The sequence below is a fragment of the Oryzias latipes genome, chromosome 10 (genome assembly GCF_053564925.1).
Source record: "Oryzias latipes strain Hd-rR chromosome 10, Olatipes_Hd-rR_3.1".
Lineage (NCBI taxonomy): Eukaryota > Metazoa > Chordata > Actinopteri > Beloniformes > Adrianichthyidae > Oryzias > Oryzias latipes.
Window position 1 is genome coordinate 26117053 of NC_136246.1, and position 17267 is coordinate 26134319.

The 17267-nt window shown below is 39.1% G+C and overlaps 1 protein-coding gene across 1 annotated transcript in view; it reads left to right on the forward strand.

The window, feature by feature from the left end:
- The window catches only part of tenm1 (teneurin transmembrane protein 1), a 212735-nt gene that overhangs the window by 118784 nt on the left and 76684 nt on the right, over positions 1–17267 (forward strand). The window contains exons 10-15 of the mRNA XM_011480413.4: positions 1303–1497; positions 6007–6207; positions 9066–9251; positions 9367–9396; positions 9505–9651; positions 16124–16358. Of these exons, the coding sequence (XP_011478715.1) occupies positions 1303–1497; positions 6007–6207; positions 9066–9251; positions 9367–9396; positions 9505–9651; positions 16124–16358 (994 nt within the window). The remainder of the gene's footprint in view (positions 1–1302; positions 1498–6006; positions 6208–9065; positions 9252–9366; positions 9397–9504; positions 9652–16123; positions 16359–17267) is intronic.

Sequence of the window (17267 nt, forward strand, 5' to 3'; positions counted from 1 at the left end):
AGTCCATTTTAGTTTTTCTACATTTAATAAGCCTACTTTCTTCATTTTCCATTTATTTCCTGTCACAAGGCTGCTGTTTTATTTGTTTTTTTTTAAATAAAGCTGCAGTCAGACTGAAAACTTCCTGCTGGGATGTTTCACATAAAAAAATGTTGCAAAAGCTAAACTGGATGGATTTCTTTTGATGGAAATCCTCTGTAGGAAGTGTTTAGTGGGACTGATATATAATTTTGACTTGCTTGCTGTTGCACATGTGGCTGACTGTCATCGAAGACTTCCTCTCTACTTGAATGCTAACTCGTTATTACCAATACTTACACTATGTGGAATAATGACATTGAAATAAAGGGGATCAGTGGGATATTTTATGAGTCCTTCACAAAACTTCTGTCTTTCCGTCGCCTCCTTTTGTTCCATCTCATTATCCATCTTCCTCCTTCTCATCTCCTTCATCCCATGGACATGCTGTCTGTGTAGAAGAAGCATCTGTCTAGCTGTGTTGGAACAGGTGATGAGCTTAGAATTTCTTGTGATTTGTTTACAGTCATAATTTATTCAGATTTTCTTCTTATCTCTGCTCATTTGTGTGTGAAGGAGGTGTTTTCTCTTTGAAAACTTTAACATCTAGTTTTAGCATGAGCTCTGCAGAGTGCGACGTTGTTGCTCTGTAACATTCTCACAGGATCAAAGAAGTGAGTCACAATTGCCCAACCCCCAAATGTGCTGGGCCTTCGCCGCAATAATATCCCAGAAAAAGAGTCGGACCCTTCCTTTTAATGCATTTGATTTCCTGAGCCGTAACTGTCAGCATGTCATCCGACATTTGCCGACTTTCTTCTACCTGGCTGTCATTACATTAGCCGCACAGCTCTGCATCACTGCGGGGAGATAGCTCTGCTTCCCACTCCCATTCTTTAAACGCCTAATGCTCTCCTTCTTAATCTTCCGTTTTCACGATTGTTTTCACGGCCTGTTCAGAACCGGAGAGGTGATGTTGGGGGGGATTTCTACAATTTCTGGGTTGCCGTGGTTGCCAGGCTCAGGTGGTGCTTGAGTAAATTGAAACAGCATGAGGGATAAGCTCGAGTGTGTGTGAGAGAAAAGAAATTTAAAAAAAAGACGATGCGGAGACAGAGGCCGTTCAAGGATTTGCTGAATCCGCGCACTAGCTGAGATAAGAGAGCGTAGCCCCACTCATGGTAGGTTAACGCCGTTTCCCAGTTAATATACTGCACCAGTGTGTGGGGGTTCATATGGGCAAACCATTGAGTATATGAGTAATCCCTGATTTTTATGTTCCAGATTCATGCCCGGTGCTGTGCAGCGGCAACGGCTTGTATGAGAAAGGAAAGTGCGCGTGTCTGGCTGGGTGGAAGGGGGCCGAGTGTAACGTGGAGGAGGATCAGTGCATCGACCCCACCTGCTCCAACCACGGCACCTGCATCCAGGGCGTCTGCATTTGTAGTCCCGCCTACAAGGGGGTTAACTGCGAGCAAGGTAAGAGGTTTTTAATCATGATTTAAAATGTTCTGGCATTGTTCTCAGTCAAAACAAGGATTTTAGGTAGCAAAGGAGAAAGTCAGTGTGTTTTCTGATGTACTTACTAATGGTAACACTTGTAGGCGGGACTACTTCATTTGTATGTGTATACTTTGTATGGCTTTACTGTTTAAATAATGAAAAGTATCTTCTTATCTTATCCTCGACTTTTACAAGTCGAAGCATCAGAATGAAGCGGGGCAGGGATCTTGTGGCCCAACCAGTGTATTTTCTGCATCACAAATACACTCATTTTCAAACGTCCTTTTTCCGTCTGCTCCTGATTCACAATTATTTGAAGATGTAAACACCTGAAATGCAACATTGAGCTTTATTCCTTTTTCTTTAAACTTGTCCTCCGTCTTTAGCCCTTGTGATATCCTAGGCACTTTAACATTGGGAGTTGGGTCATCTAGACCCACTAGACAGTGCTCTGAACTTTTTTTCTTCAATGATTTGTGATCTTCACTGGTGTCCATGGATTACATGAAATCTTTCCACCTTTATCCACCTTTGTCATGGTAGGGAGAACACGTCAATGCAAGGGTGGGGTCATCTAAGATAACAGAAGGGTTAAAAAAAATGCTACAAGAACAACACTAAAAACACAATTTTTATCAGAGTGGGTCTTCAAATGTTTATTTTAATAATCATCTCTTCAATCTTTCTTTTTTAAATGTTTCTTTTTATGTTTTATTTGAAAAACTCTGAATTGTCTTTGCACACAAAATGTACAAAAACACTAGCCTTTCCTTTATCTAGAATGTTGCATCTATAAATAGTCACAGACTTACAGAGAAAAGACCCCCAGCCAAGACTCAAAGGAGCAAAAATCGTTGTTGTGAGACAGCAGTGTTAACCATGGCCATATCATACAAATGAAGTTAGAATGCAATTATTACGCATATGACTGTGCTATTACATGGTCTAGCAAAACTAGACTACACTCTCCTCACAATTCCCTTGTTTTCCACTGTGGATAATCCAGCATAACTGAGGTTCCAGGAAAGTTCAGCCAAGCGTTACATTGCAGTGTTGCTGCAGCGTCACAGTGCACAGCAGTGATAATCGGCTGATGCCGCACAAGTTAAAGGATAAAATCAGAGAAGTAAAAACAAAGACGAGTGGGAGTTTGTTCAGGCTTTTTGCTGGATGGAAGAATGCTGTTTGGATCATACTGTCATTTTAAAAGACTTCAATAATAAATGAGTCACACTGAGCTTCTTCTCCCTCAAACCCAAGAGTGCTTAAAGGCTTGTGGTTCCTGATGAGAGAACTGGCTGCATTTCCTGTTGGATATGATTGCTGGCAGTAATTAAACAACAAATTTAGAGAACCAGCTGTACACTGAAGTCACAACAACACCCAAACTTGATGCAGCAAAGGAAGAAGTGGGAGGTCGCATTTGCTAAATAGAACGTGCTGGAAAAAAAAAACATCTATGAGGAATAAATAGAAGCAAATGTCTAAAAGAGAATCAGTACACATGCATTCATTATGTGACATATATAAGTCACCAAATAAACAAAGGACTAAGTGATTTAAAAAAAATCCCCTCTACAGGTCTTTTATAAAAGAGACCTTGGAATTGCTGCTGCCTGTCTCCCACTTAGATCACTTCTTCCTCCTCGTCCTTTAAATAAATGATTTTAAATGAAGCTCAACAATATCAAAAGCAGAAAATTAAATAAATAATTTATGTTTAAATTGTTTTTTTATGCTAATTGATTGAATGACTGAACCATACTGTATATGAATATTGAGGAATATTGTTATTATTATTTTTATAGAGGCTGTCGTATGTTCTGGGACCACCACACGGGCTAAAATTAGAACTGTAAGATTTTTAGATTGTAATGTACATGTAGTAGGTAACTGAAACAGAGGTAGGTGGAATGGTGGAGTGGTGAGGCTACAGGGAGCAGAGGTGGAAAAAAAAGACTGAGAACTTGTGGTTAACAGAGAAACAGTGTTTTAAAGAGGAGAAGAGGTGTGGGCTAACAGGTTAGAATGGGTGGAGGAAGGGTTAAGGTGTGATGTTTGACCAAAGAGTGTCAGAAAGAATGAAAAGAAAGGTGTAGAAGACTGTGTTGAGAGCAGCCATGTTGTTGGTTTAGAGGTTTTTACACAATTTGAGTTGGAGGTAGAAGAGATGAAGATGTGGAGGATCTCTTTGGGAGTGATGAGGGCGGACAGGATCAGGAATGTATGATGTTTTGCAGATACATGCAGGAGAGGAGGAAGGGTGGAGGCTGGAGCTCCAGAGGAAGACCAAGGAGGAGGTTCATGGGTGTAGTGAAGGAGGACATGAGGATGGTTGGTGTGAGGGAGGAGCAAGCAGAGAGTGGGTTAGTCTATGGGAGAGGATTTGCTATGGCGCCCCCTACAGGGTGCAGCTTAAAAACAAAGATGAAAAAGAATTAAATAAAATATTGTTAATATCATGTCCATGTCATTTATACTATTTTCTGTTATTTCGTTTTTTTTTTCTTTTTTATTGCTGGAAATAACCCAAATACAATTCCAATACCTCAAGTAGCGACTTTAATGCTTGACCAGACGCCAGAGACGCCAAAGGTCCGTTGTTTGTAACGCGCAAAAGTAAACAAAATATTCCCTGTCCAAAGCTCTTGAATTTATTCTTGTGCATAAAAAGTATGTAGCTCATTTTCAAGATTTTTTAAAATAAATAATAAAAATATATAAAACACTACAAAAGACCGAACCTGCAGGTGAACAGGTACACTCTCATTCACTCTCTAAAATCATTTGACAACAATGGCAGTTACAGCTCCAAATATCATGTTATCATTGTTACAATGCAACAGTCATTATGTATTATATGTTGATCAATATTTTATTTAAGATTGATATACATAAAACTATAGAGACATAACTTACTGCTTGTTTTTGTTAGTACACGCATAATCAACACAACAATCAACTAGTTGTCTTCATTTTTACATTTATTTACCATATTAAACATCATCTTTTTTTTGTGCAATGTTTTAAACAAAAAATATTTTTTTAAGAAAAGCATTGTTCCAAATGTCTTTTTTTACTTGTTTCATACACAAAAGAAACTGTCTTTACTTATGAAGTTCACCACATTATAACTTTTAATTCCTCAGAACTTCCATTAAGTGTATGCCATTGAATAAGGTATCACTATATTTTTCTCAATGTTCAAGTGTTTTCTGCCTTTTAATGTCAACTTTTTAGAATAGAAAGTTTTTCACTTAATGAAGAAAAAGGCAAATAAAAACAAATATTTCATCATTTACCGACAGTTGCTGAGTAATGAGGAACAAATAAGGACCTCTCTGGTAGTTAATTATTATGTTGACCACTTCATAAATCTGTTCATTTGAGTAACCAATAATTAGTTTTTGGCTCATTAGCCAAAAAATAAGACACAACCTAACACCATAGAGTTTTCTGGCTATCACAGAAATTGGAAACAAGTATGATAATAAAAAATAAAGTACTTTACAACCAAAAATGTATCCTACATTCGGATTTGTTGAAGTGATTCTCCACTATGACAATAATTTAATGTACAATATTGATAAAACCCTCACTAACAAGTAAATGAGCATTCTTTTGTTACAAAACATGAATTATAGGTTTATAAATTGATAATCTATTTGTTTTACTTTTTTATCTTACAACTGAAACATTATCAACCTTCAAGTAAGGTGTTTGATAAAAACATTCCCCTTATCTGCTGGTTTTTCTTCTTCTTTGTGTCACTTTCTGTACCAAATGATGGAGATTTTCAAGCAACCAAGCCTGAAACTTTTTTTTCTGTCTGTTGGGTTTTTAAATGTATTTCCTGATTAGCCAAGAAAATACTAAACAACTAGTAACATCTTACAGTCACTTTCTGTCATTTGCTCTTACATCTCAGCCTTGTAAAAAAAAAGTAAAAGAAAAAGAAGAGAAGAGGCCAAAACATGATCAAAAACAAACAAATAAATGATTTTCAAACAAGAATGATGTCAGACGTGATTAATAGCCGATGGCACAGCTGCCTTAAACACTTCTGCGCTGTAACCTTCACAGCGGTGGCCTGCAGAGACATGTTCAGGTGTGTGACCTTCAGAGGCAGAGCTGAGCCGGGTTGAGCTGAACTCAGCTGAGCTTTGCCTCTGTGCTGAGGGCTGTAATTACACACACTAACGCAACGTGTCACAGACCACCCTGACACACACAGGCACACACACACACACACACCACCGCATCCCTTATCATAGCTTCAGCTCTAAGTGTCCTATGAAGTGTAATGTTGTGGAACAGATACAGGGATTGTAGCTGGGGTGGTTAACTCCTGGATGGGATGCAAAGAACACTGCTTTCACACTCGATGAACTGATGATTATAATGAGACACCCCACCACCCCCTCCACCTCTTCAGAACACCCGATGACCCCTTAACTCCCTCCTCTCCCCTCCCTCTTTCTGCAGTGGACTGCGCGGACCCTCAGTGCGGCGGGCACGGCGTGTGCGTGCGGGGGGAGTGCGTATGCTCGGCCGGGTGGGCCGGACAGAACTGCGATGAGCCGCTGCCGGCTTGTCAGGAGCAGTGTTCGGGACATGGGACATATCTCCAAGAGTCAGACTCCTGCGCCTGCCAGCCAAACTGGACAGGACCGGACTGCTTCACCGGTAAGACATGTTTACACAAGGCTTTGACTTCCAGGTTGAAGCCTTTTTAGAAGCAAAGCAACTGGAGCTCTGTGCAGTTCATATATACTACACCAGTGGTTCTCAACCCTCTGCCTGTGGAGTGGTACCGATCAATGGGACAGTTGATACCGGGCCACAGAGAAAAAAAGCCTGACCTATATTTTTTTATTTTATTTATAATCTAAATCTGAATAAAGTTTTATTTTGGAAAATTACTGGGTTCTACTCACCACATCCGACTCTTAGTTGACATTTTCTTCACGTCTTGAAAATTCATGTTACTTTCTTAACCCTTGTGCTATCCTAGGCACTTTAACGTTGGGAGTTGGGTCATCTAGACCCACTAGACAGTGCTCTGAACTTTTTTTCTTCAATGATTTGTGATCTTCACTGGTGTCCATGGATTACATGAAATCTTTCCACCTTTATCCACCTTTGTCATGGTAGGGAGAACACGTCAATGTAAGGGTGGGGTCATCTAAGATAGCACAAGGGTGGGCTATCCACCGACTCCACCGACCGCTAACTTGGAATCCCTAAGCAAGCAAAAGTTAACAAAAACGAATGTATTTGGGACATTTCTTTTAGCAGAAAACAGCATGTTAGGAAACAGAAGAAGAATCTTCAACTTCAAGATAAAAGAAAGTGGCGTTTAACAGACAAAAAACCAGGAGTCTTTCCCCCAAATATGGATTCATTGTGACAGTTGTTTCCACTCACAGTAAAAAATAATGCATAGCATTCAGCATCTATCTGGCTTTCTGATGGTACAAGGATGCTGGTAATAATGTTGCTCAAATGGTGGATTCATGTTTAGTATATGTAGAATATATATTTATTTTTTGCTGCACCTTAAAAGTAGAATGCGCTTGAAGTTGGCATCCAATTTTTTAGCTTCCACTTTGACAGTTATATGAGTGAAGGGAAAAATTTATATCACATTTTACGGATTCATACACTAAATCTGGTGTTTAAATAAAGTTTTAAACAACTGCAGATATTTTACAGAGGATAATTAACTTTCCTCCAATAGTTAAGGGAAACTGTAAGTAAAAAAGTTTAAAAAAAAACACCTTAATCCTCATTTTAATCTCCATTACACTCTTTATTTCACACTCACCATGAAAAACACTAGTTAGTAGATTTCCAGCAATGCTGTAGCTTCATATGATATGTCCTTGCAACTTTGAAGACCTTTAGGGGAAGCATGGGTTTGTGCTTTGCTGTGGAAAGTGTGTATTTGTTAGTGCAAGATTCTGGGCTGCTCTCACGTTTATGCAAGTTATAAATGAGATTTCCCCTCGTGACTCTGACTGCAGCTCACAGAAGCGCGCTGAAACTCATTTTACTTTGCATATCCACTGTCGTGCACACATGCACACAGCCGCTCTGACACACATACTCCTGTCAAACAAACGAACGCAAAAAAAAAAAAAAAAGAGCAGTGCTGAAAAGGACCCCTATTATAAATTGGCTTGAAGGCCGGTAGGAGACTGTAGCTCTGAGAAGCATTTAGGTTGGCATTCAAAAGCTCCTTGGTGTTTATTGTAATCTTATTTACCTTTATATTTGCTAGTTAAATCCAACTATAAAAGCCTTTTGTTGCATCTACCTTTGTTTGCACTCCAAAAATCTCTGCAGTTAAAAAGGCAGCAGCCCTGCATTGACTGTGCAAAGAAAAATATAAAATAAAATAACTCCCCGATGGTCCTAGCAACGCTAACAAAGGTGGTGTAAAATACAGAATGCAACACGGCACCATTATCAGAAAGACACACGTCCTTTGTCATTGCAGCTCGAGCTGACAGAAAGGAAAATAGCCATTAGGACTCCATGTTTTTTTTTTCTTTCCCACTGGTGTGCTCTACAATGCACACCAGTGATTTGCTGGAAACAACTATTGCCCGCTAATGTATATGCATGCGCTATTATGGCGATATAGCCCATGATAATGATAGACCGTGGCTGAATATTTCAGATATGAGCCGCCTCCTCTCTACCTGCAAGGCTTTTAATCAAAAGGAGCCACTGATTCTGTGTCCTGGTCTTGTTGAGGCATAGCTAAGTTAATGTAATTCTAATAGAGAGCTGGAAAAAAAAAACTCTCAAACTTTAATCCACTTTTTACTCCCTCTCCATGCTATGTATATTTAAATTGAAATAACTTTTTACTGCAGCTGGATAAGTAGACTTTGTGTGCCTCCAGCACTCTGCTCCCTTTACTGATGGATGAGGCTTTTCGTCTGAAGAGATGGGGAGAGTTAGATGGTGGGGAGTGCAAAGGAAAGAAATAGACAAAAAAAAAGGTGTGGGGGGGGCGATTTTTAAAGGAATGCTGGAAAAGACTGAAGGGGTGAAAGGGAAATGGAATAGGGCTGACAAGACACAAAGATGGAGACATCTGGCAAGAGAAGTGATATTAACATAACGACTAAACTTGATAAAATGTCAGAAAAGAGTAATAGAACTGGATTGGAATCCCAGTGGTTTAAATATGCGGCGCAAATACGAATCGTTTGGCTTTTATTGTGAGTCTATTCACTCTTCTCGTCCTTAAGGGAGCTCAGCTATTAGAGGTGAGAAGATTGTATATTGTGAGAAAGGAGATGTCTTTAGTCTCTAAGGTTATTCCTCTCCATTGGTTGTAGTTTTTTTCCTCTATCACCTACAACCAAGGGCTCATTTCATACTTTCTAAACTTGTTTTTCTCTGCTTTGGGTCCCCTGTGCCTCTTTAAACTTATTTTTCCTTGCAGTTCTCTATTCCTCCATCTGTTCCCCCTCGCTTGTCCTCTCACGCTTTTTGCTCACACACGTCTCCACCCACCTGTTCAACAGAGCTGTGCCCGGTGCCATGTGGAAGCCATGGTGTTTGCTCAGAGGGCCAGTGCCAGTGCGAGGAGGGCTGGACTGGCGCTGCGTGTGACCAGAGAGCATGCCATCCTCGCTGCGAAGAACACGGCCAGTGCCACGACGGGACCTGCATCTGCCAGCCTGGCTGGGAGGGAGAGCACTGCAACATTGGTGCGTGTTAATGTGTTCTTTTATGATTCTGAATTTGGATGATTTATTTTAATATTCATGAAAGTGTGAAGTTATGATTTTTCTCTCCACACGTTTTTTTTTTTTTTTCTCACAGTCACTCATGACTTGGATGTCGTAGTAAAAGGTAGTTTATTTTTACTAAAGATTGTATTTTGGTATTTTGCAGCTACATCCTGCTGCCAAAATGAAACAATGTTCATTGCTGTGTGTTTATGTGGTCACTCCTTTTCAGACGGCTGCCCAGGGTTGTGCAGCGGGCATGGACGCTGTACCCTGGAGCAGAATGGCTGGCGCTGCATCTGCCAGCCTGGATGGAGCGGGCCTGGATGCAGTGTTGTCATGGAAACTGACTGCAGCGATGGAACCGACAATGACGGAGGTGACATTCTAGCATTATCTATCATTTTCCATCTCTTTCTGTCTTCTTTACCTCTTCCGTTTCTATTTTTTCTGGCAGATTGTCCATTCTGCCCCATCATTTCTCACCTCTTTTCTCCTGGCAGAAAAGAAAAAAAATCTGTTCAGGGCTGTTGTCCCTGTCCTGCTGAGACTCTTGTAGATCCCTGCTGCCTGTTATTGTATTGTGTTTGGGTGTAATGTATGCGTTTTTGTTTTGTGTAAGTCTGCATGTCTGTTCTTCTTTTCAATCAAAGCCAAATGTCTGTTATGCAAACAACCTGCCAGGATAAAAAGCACTCAGGGAAAATATTGTAATGTCTGAATATATCAAGCCGTGCGCTAAAGATTTCTGTTCTTTTTTTTTTTTTTTTTGCGGTGCAATGTAACGGGTAAAAATGTGCATCAATCTGGAGTATACTGTAGGTGTGTGTGCTTCTTTTTTTTTTTAAATCCTTAGAAGCCAAAACCAGAAACAAGCCTTTTAGCTGGAGCACCACTCATTTCCTGCCCATTACAGGCTCTTCTCCAATACTTAACCAGTCTTGATACAGTTTCACTTTGAAACTCCATCACATATCCATAATGGACATGACCGTTAGGCCTGTGCTGTAATCCATCATTGCAAACAAGGTGGTGTTGCCTTTGAATGAAGGGGAGAAAAAAAAGCATTTTTTTTTTTTTTTTGTGGTTCACAGTCATGTTCAGTCATGTTTGAATCCGCACCAGCAGGAAACCACAAACACACTTTTTTGTTTTTTCACTGGTGGGGTGTTCTGATAGCTAAAAACCAGCGCTTTTTTGTTGTTTTTTTTGCACCCATTGTTTACCAAAGCTGCATGACTGATTCAGCCGGCACTTCAAAGTGTCAGTGTTGATGGCTGCTTACAACATGAGTCATGGGTCCTTATCCTGGATAATCGGAAAGCCATGGAAGAAAACATAACTTATAAACTGTAAAATGGGGCTGAAGAGGGGAAACGAAGTAAGGCAGGGCCGTGTTCCACCAGCAGTGGTGTACACATGAGCATATTACTATGTCCTATCAATGAAATGTTTTTGTTTTTTAAAGAAATTTTTTTTGATTGTAAAGCTATCTTCACATCGCCCCCGGCAACGCGCATTTAAGCGGCCACTTCCACTGAAAAGTCTATGTAAAAACATGTTTTGAGCTTCTGCGTTCAAAACTCACATAGATGCACAGCTATGCAAAATTTGCAAAAAGGTTTGGGCTCAATGTACAAAACGCTTGGCCGTTAAACACAAGTTGCTAATTAAACCAGGTCAAACTTTGACCAATCAGGGGTTCAGAGTGATGAATGGATGATGTTCAACTGTTTAAAAAAAGATCATGAAGGAGAAAGTAGTAATTGTGGCTTGTCCCGTGTTTAGAACGTTCAAGAACTTGCATTTAGCGCATTCTTGAATGCGGGTCAAATGCCCTCATCAAATAGTTTAACGTTTTAGGAATGATGTATAAATTGCTTGAATTGCTTGCGATGTATAAAAATAGTTCTTATTTATTTTATAGTTTTTAGTTTTTTAAAGTGGCAAACAATTTCTAATTGTCTAATTTTTTTAAGGAACACTTCACCCCAAAATAGCAATGAACTGCTCGCAGTGAACTTTACTGTAAATATCCAATAAAAAAAATTTTTATTTAAAGATCTCCCGAGGAGTTTCTTCAAGACTGGAGTAACTTAAGTCGAGCTGCACATATTAAAAAAGGAGGAGCTTTCGTGAACACAGTTGCAAATGGCAGTTATAAATGCCACTCTATAGGGATTGACGGGTGGCATTCTCCAATTCTCACCTGTGATATTTAAACAAGAATGGCAGAAAGATTAGATTAATATTGCCTTGTTCTTGTATTTTGCTTAATAAAAAATATTTCTTTTTTTAGGCTTTTACACTATCCTAGCTTAAAATCTGTTATTTGGCTCAAGAAAGGCAGCAAAAATGCTCAAAGTCCAGATTTGTCTTTGTCCTCTGGTTCCTCTTATTAGAATCAATAACACAAAACAAATATGTTGGCTTTAACAAAATCTTAGGGTGTATTCGTGCCGGGAAAACTGTTTGGTCTGGACCCATTCAGCTTAATTTGGTCTGGATAAAGTCCGGAACTTTCCGTTTGGCCTGAATTCAGATTGCCATCAAGGGGACCTTCCTGTTGCGGACTAAAGTTTGGAAACAAAACCATGTGACTAAAGATCTTGTCACTCATTGGTCAGGAATAATGAGGGTGGGGCAAAGCAACTGGAAGCAGAAATTATGGAAGTCCTGCGCCTTAATTTATTTCAACTTTATGTTTTTTAAATTCTTGAACATTTATATCAACTTCGGGTTTAAAAAAATGTTAATCTCTTTTTTGGTCCGATGGAGTCATGCTGTTTCTCGCAAGATGGCAGCTAAGTGTTTATGACAGTGAAAAGCAATGTGTGTCATATTTAAAATTGTTTTGCTGAGTCTGAATTCATCACATTTCAATGAGTTGCCGTGTCTCGTAGTTGTGGTGTTCTGGCATTATTTTAAGAGAATTCTGTTAAGGAACTGCAAGTTTGCTTATAGGGTGATGTTACAGCAGTGCCTGTCATGCGCATGTCGCGCAAAAAGACACAGAAAAGCATGTAAGAAGTGTGTTAAAAAAACGTTCTAACAAATAAACTGTCGAATCCTTTTTTCTGTTTGATAGCACGACCATAGTTGCTTTACATCTGATCTGTGTCAGCAGCAGCTTTATCGCTATATGGAGTCCTGTGACAACGGACAGCATAGACAATGATGGATCCCTAACTCATTCTACATCCATGACTCCACTTATTGCTATATAACAATACTATAATTTATTGATATTGTAGGTGTGCCACATCTGACTAACCCTAAAGAGCAAAACTGGAAATGGTGTTAATGAGATTGGTTTATACGTTTGGTTTTTCCCAGTTCACTGCTAGTCTTATAAGGCACTAAATAAACCAAAGCCTCATGAGAAGGGTAATTGATTTTAATGGGAGTTTGGAGGTCGGACCGAGGAGACCTTCAGGAAGGTAAGGGACTAGAATGAGGACTTAAGCCGTGCCAAGCTAAGCAAAGCAGCAAAACGTTAGATGAAGGTAGTTGTTTTACCTGATACTCCTCAAACAGGTTAGTTTGAATTTAAATATGTCTTATTGGTTTGGTTTATTATTTAAATTGCTTATATTTAGTCTCTGCATACTTTTCTGCAGCAGACAGCCTAACAGAGACTTTTGTTCAGCAAAACTGTAACATATTGAACTTCGGTTTCTCTTTTTCTGTATCTACAAAGCAAGCATGAACCACCATTGAGTGAATTTTTGAGACTTTGTTTAGCAGCTCTACTGTCTTCTCAACTCCCCTTTAGTAAGTCTGAGAATAGTGGGGGTTCTCCTGCCTGTCTCTCAATTTCAGCTAAAGTAGCATGACGTCTGACTGAGTTGCACTCTCAATAAGTGGCTTGTGTCTGGATTTATTGGCTGCTCAGACTGGTGCGCCACTTGCCCTTCTTTGTTGAGTACTCCCTACAGCCTTGACAAGGAATTCTATCTTAAAGGGAACTGATGCCAAAGAGATTCAATGCAAAGCTAATAAAACCACTTTTTCCTAAATTCTAGTTAGACATTCACAATTTTTTTTAACGTTAGAAAAATGTACTTTTTGGCATCTAACACTTGGAAGATTCCATCATTGCAGTTTTTTTTTTTTTAATTTGTAAAGCTGATACCTTTTGAGACACGGGTTAATCTGATTTCAAATGTAGGTTTTAACTGGGGTGTTATTCAGAAAGTGGAGGAAACAGATACACATTGAAATTCCTAAATAAAGTATTAAAAATGTAGGCTAAATATAGGAATTTTCTGGAGTATACAGTTAGTCGCACCAGAGAAAAAGTCGCACTTTCAGGAGAAAAGAGCAACGCATCTGAACAAATCTGTCAAGCCTGGCGTAATGCTGCGTTCGCCCCAAACACCAATTATGCTTCATGTCTGGATTCAGATCTTCTAAGGAGAACTTTACCTTCTAGGAGCTGCATCTGAATGACGACGTCTTCAGAGGTACTTCTGTGTCTCTGTAACCCAGTTTGATGACTTGCTGTCCTACATTAGTCCAAGAAAGGAAAAAAGAAATAAGAAGAATAATGTCTCAATGCAAATAAGAAAATATCATAAAGTTAAGGTGGAGCACAGTAAGATTCTCCTCCGTGTTTTTTTGGATGGAACTTCTTCTTTTTCACTACTTCAGTAGCAAATACTCACACACACCTACAGTATCCCCTATTGGTTGTTAATGGGAAACAACCAATAGAGGGTAGCCAGTTGTTAGTGGTTACTTCTGAAGTGGCACCCCTAGCTAAACTATGCAAACACAATTAAAATTAAAATAAAAACCTGACTTATACACCCAAAAAATACAGTATTTTAATTGGTTACTCTACTATTTGTGCCATTTTATTTTTACCAAGGGCCCATCTAAGAACTTTCAGTTCATTCTTCAGTACATTACATATAAAAATACAGAAATTCTTCAAGCGACGACTTTCAATTGGAACAACAATGCAAACCAACACAGCTGGTATTTTCTCGAATGTATAAGAACGAATTTGATTTGAACTGAGATTTTTTTTTCTTTCTTTTTTTTTCTGGTGTGTGAATGTTGTGTAAGGTGATGGCTTTGCGTTTGTCGCATTTCATAGTAAAATTTTCCAATAAGAACTACTTTTAACGTATTGCAAGTTCACTCTGGTACAGCTGCGGTTCACAATGGTAAAATAATAAAGTAGCATTATTGTTTCAAGGCTAGAAAATAATGGGTTTGTAAAAGTATAAGTTAGATTAAAGATACAATTGTGCATGATTACCTAAAAAGTGTTCATTGAATGTGTGTCCATGGTGTTTTATTTGGAGAAATGAAAAACCATCTTCTGAGCATTTACTATCACTATATACAGTTTCATTTTCAAATACAACTTTGAAGTACAATTTATCTTAACACTCTCCACATGCTCACTGATGAACATAAAACAATCATCTCACATGCAAATTGTACAACATCTATGATAATTTGCATACAAATTCAACAATTACAAATGCAAAAGATTTGTGTAAATATACACCATGTATTGTATTCTAATGAGGCAGAATCAACATTTTTTATTGCTTTACTCTGAAATGCAGCAGGAATGTTGGTAAACTTTTTTAAATGTCTATGATGGATGCATCAAACTGGCAAATTTTGCTCTGATTATGCGAACAAGATTGATTCACCGGCAGTCTTTTGAAGACAATTCAGACTTGTCTTTCTGTGCTTCCGCCTTTGTGTGCTGCTTCTCAGATAACTTAATTTCCTATCACACAATTCTGGCATCTCCCTTAATTGGCAGATACAGGTGAGGCTCTCATAACTCAGTCTTGCGTAAGTCTTTTTTGTCTCCGAAGTCAGACAGAAGTGGAAAAAAGGCTACCTTGAGCATTCCGAGAATAAAGAGAAGCTCAGAAAATGAAAAAGAATGACAGTTTTAATTATTTTACCGCTATGAAAAAGATGTGCTTGAATTTTCCTCAAAAAATATTCTTCACTTATGAGCAACGTTGACTCCCATTTTATTAGTTTATTTACTTTGTTGTGCATGAAGTTAGAGTCGGTCCGAGTCATCATTTTGACAGGATGCACAATAAACAGGTCACAGGTACACAAAACATCATGCATATTTATACAAATGAAAAAAAAACTCAATTTTTAATGTGCATCATTTTGCATAACAAGCACTATTGCTTAGTAAGCTACAAATTTGAATAAACCTTAAATGACAATGACATTTGAAATTCAATTAATAGTGAGCTTTCAGGTTCAAATAGTGACTCTTATGGAAATCAACCATTGTACTACACTGCCTTTGTAGGAAGAGGTTATAATAGAATATTGTTGCCCTTTAGCTCTCTGCTCTGTGGTCAGATGCATTTAAATGTCAGCACTGTTTCCTGGCTTTTCAGAAACAGGCTTCAAATAGGAAACATGAAAAGCATCCGGACCCCCATTACCTGCTGCTGCGGTTTCGTCTCCGCGGCTCATTGTTTACCCCAGACTTTTATGGATCTCAGTCAAAAGACGTGCATGCACAGCAATAACAGCTGTAATCACATGATGATGACCCCCAATTAATTTTATTTGATCGATGCTGGCGATAATGACGATGCATGCGCAGTACATTATTACGCACTGCATTACCCCAGTTTGTCACTGTCAGATATGCAAAATTCATTAATATTATTAAAGCTTTTGGGACACAAAATTTCCTGTCTGCACCTTATTCATTCAACTCATTAAAGCTTTAATTAACTCTGCTTGATAAAAGTGCCTCAGCTTTGCCTATATTTAAAATGAAATGTCATTTTTCCTTGTTCCATTTTTTTCACCAGTGTGTTCCTAATGTTTGTTTTCAGATGGTCTGATAGACTGTGTTGATCCTGATTGTTGCGAGCAGCTGAGCTGCAGCTCCGACCCCTTGTGTCACGGTTCGGCCGACCCGCTGGCCCTGCTGCAGCAAAGCCCGCTGCCCTCCAGCGCACCCCCTGCATCCACCGGCACACACACCCAAGGCTTCTACAGCCGCATACGCTTTCTCCTCAGCAAGGCAGCCACACACACAATCCCTGGAGATGTGCCCTTTGATACCAGGTATGCACTTGTTAACTTTTTCCCGCACCTGGCTATGCGGGCGCATGCAAATCGCTTTAGGTATTTGTTTTCCGGCTCTCCCTCCTCCAGAGGTCTCACTGTGTCGAATGACATGAATAGCAGATAAAATAGCAAACAATTGTGTATAAAGAAATCATGATGTCCAGCATCTGTTAATGAGGGTGTGTCTATTTGCATCCATTTATATGTGTCTGCTTGCTGGTGGATGCATCTCAGCTCTCTTTTGTCACCCTGGAGATAAACTAGTGCTTGGTGGTGGATTGCTCCGTCCCACAGAATCACGGATTGACCTGCAGCTTTTGTTTGCAGCATACTGGTGTCTTTGTAGCCCTTGCGCTATCAAAGGCACTTTACCATTGGGAGTTGGGTCATCTAGACCCACTAGACAGTGCTCTGAACCTTTTTTCTTCAATGATTTGTGATCTTCACTGGTGTCCATGGATTACATGAAATCTTTCCACCTTTATCCACCTTTGTCATGGTAGGAATAACACATCAATGTAAGGGTGGGGTCATCTAAGATGGCAAAAAGGTTAAACCAGTTGGGGAAGGTGCCATCATCAATTTTCCACTGTCCTTTCAGCACCTGAAAACTCAAATGAGTCTCATGCACAGGGTCAAATTAGAATCAGCTTAAAGTAAAGGAAAGGAAAAACCACAGTTAAAAAAATTTGAAAAATGTAAAAAAAGTTTTAAACTCAAAACTACACATTGAAAACTTTAGAATTAGAAAAATAAAACTAAATTTGGAACTTGAATTAGATAAAATACTGAAACTGGGACCAAATGAAAAAATAATGCTTATCAAGGCCAGATATACGTATGGGCCTTAATGCCAAATGTGATGGCACCGCAAAAAATCCACATTTGACTGAAGAAAAAAAAAAT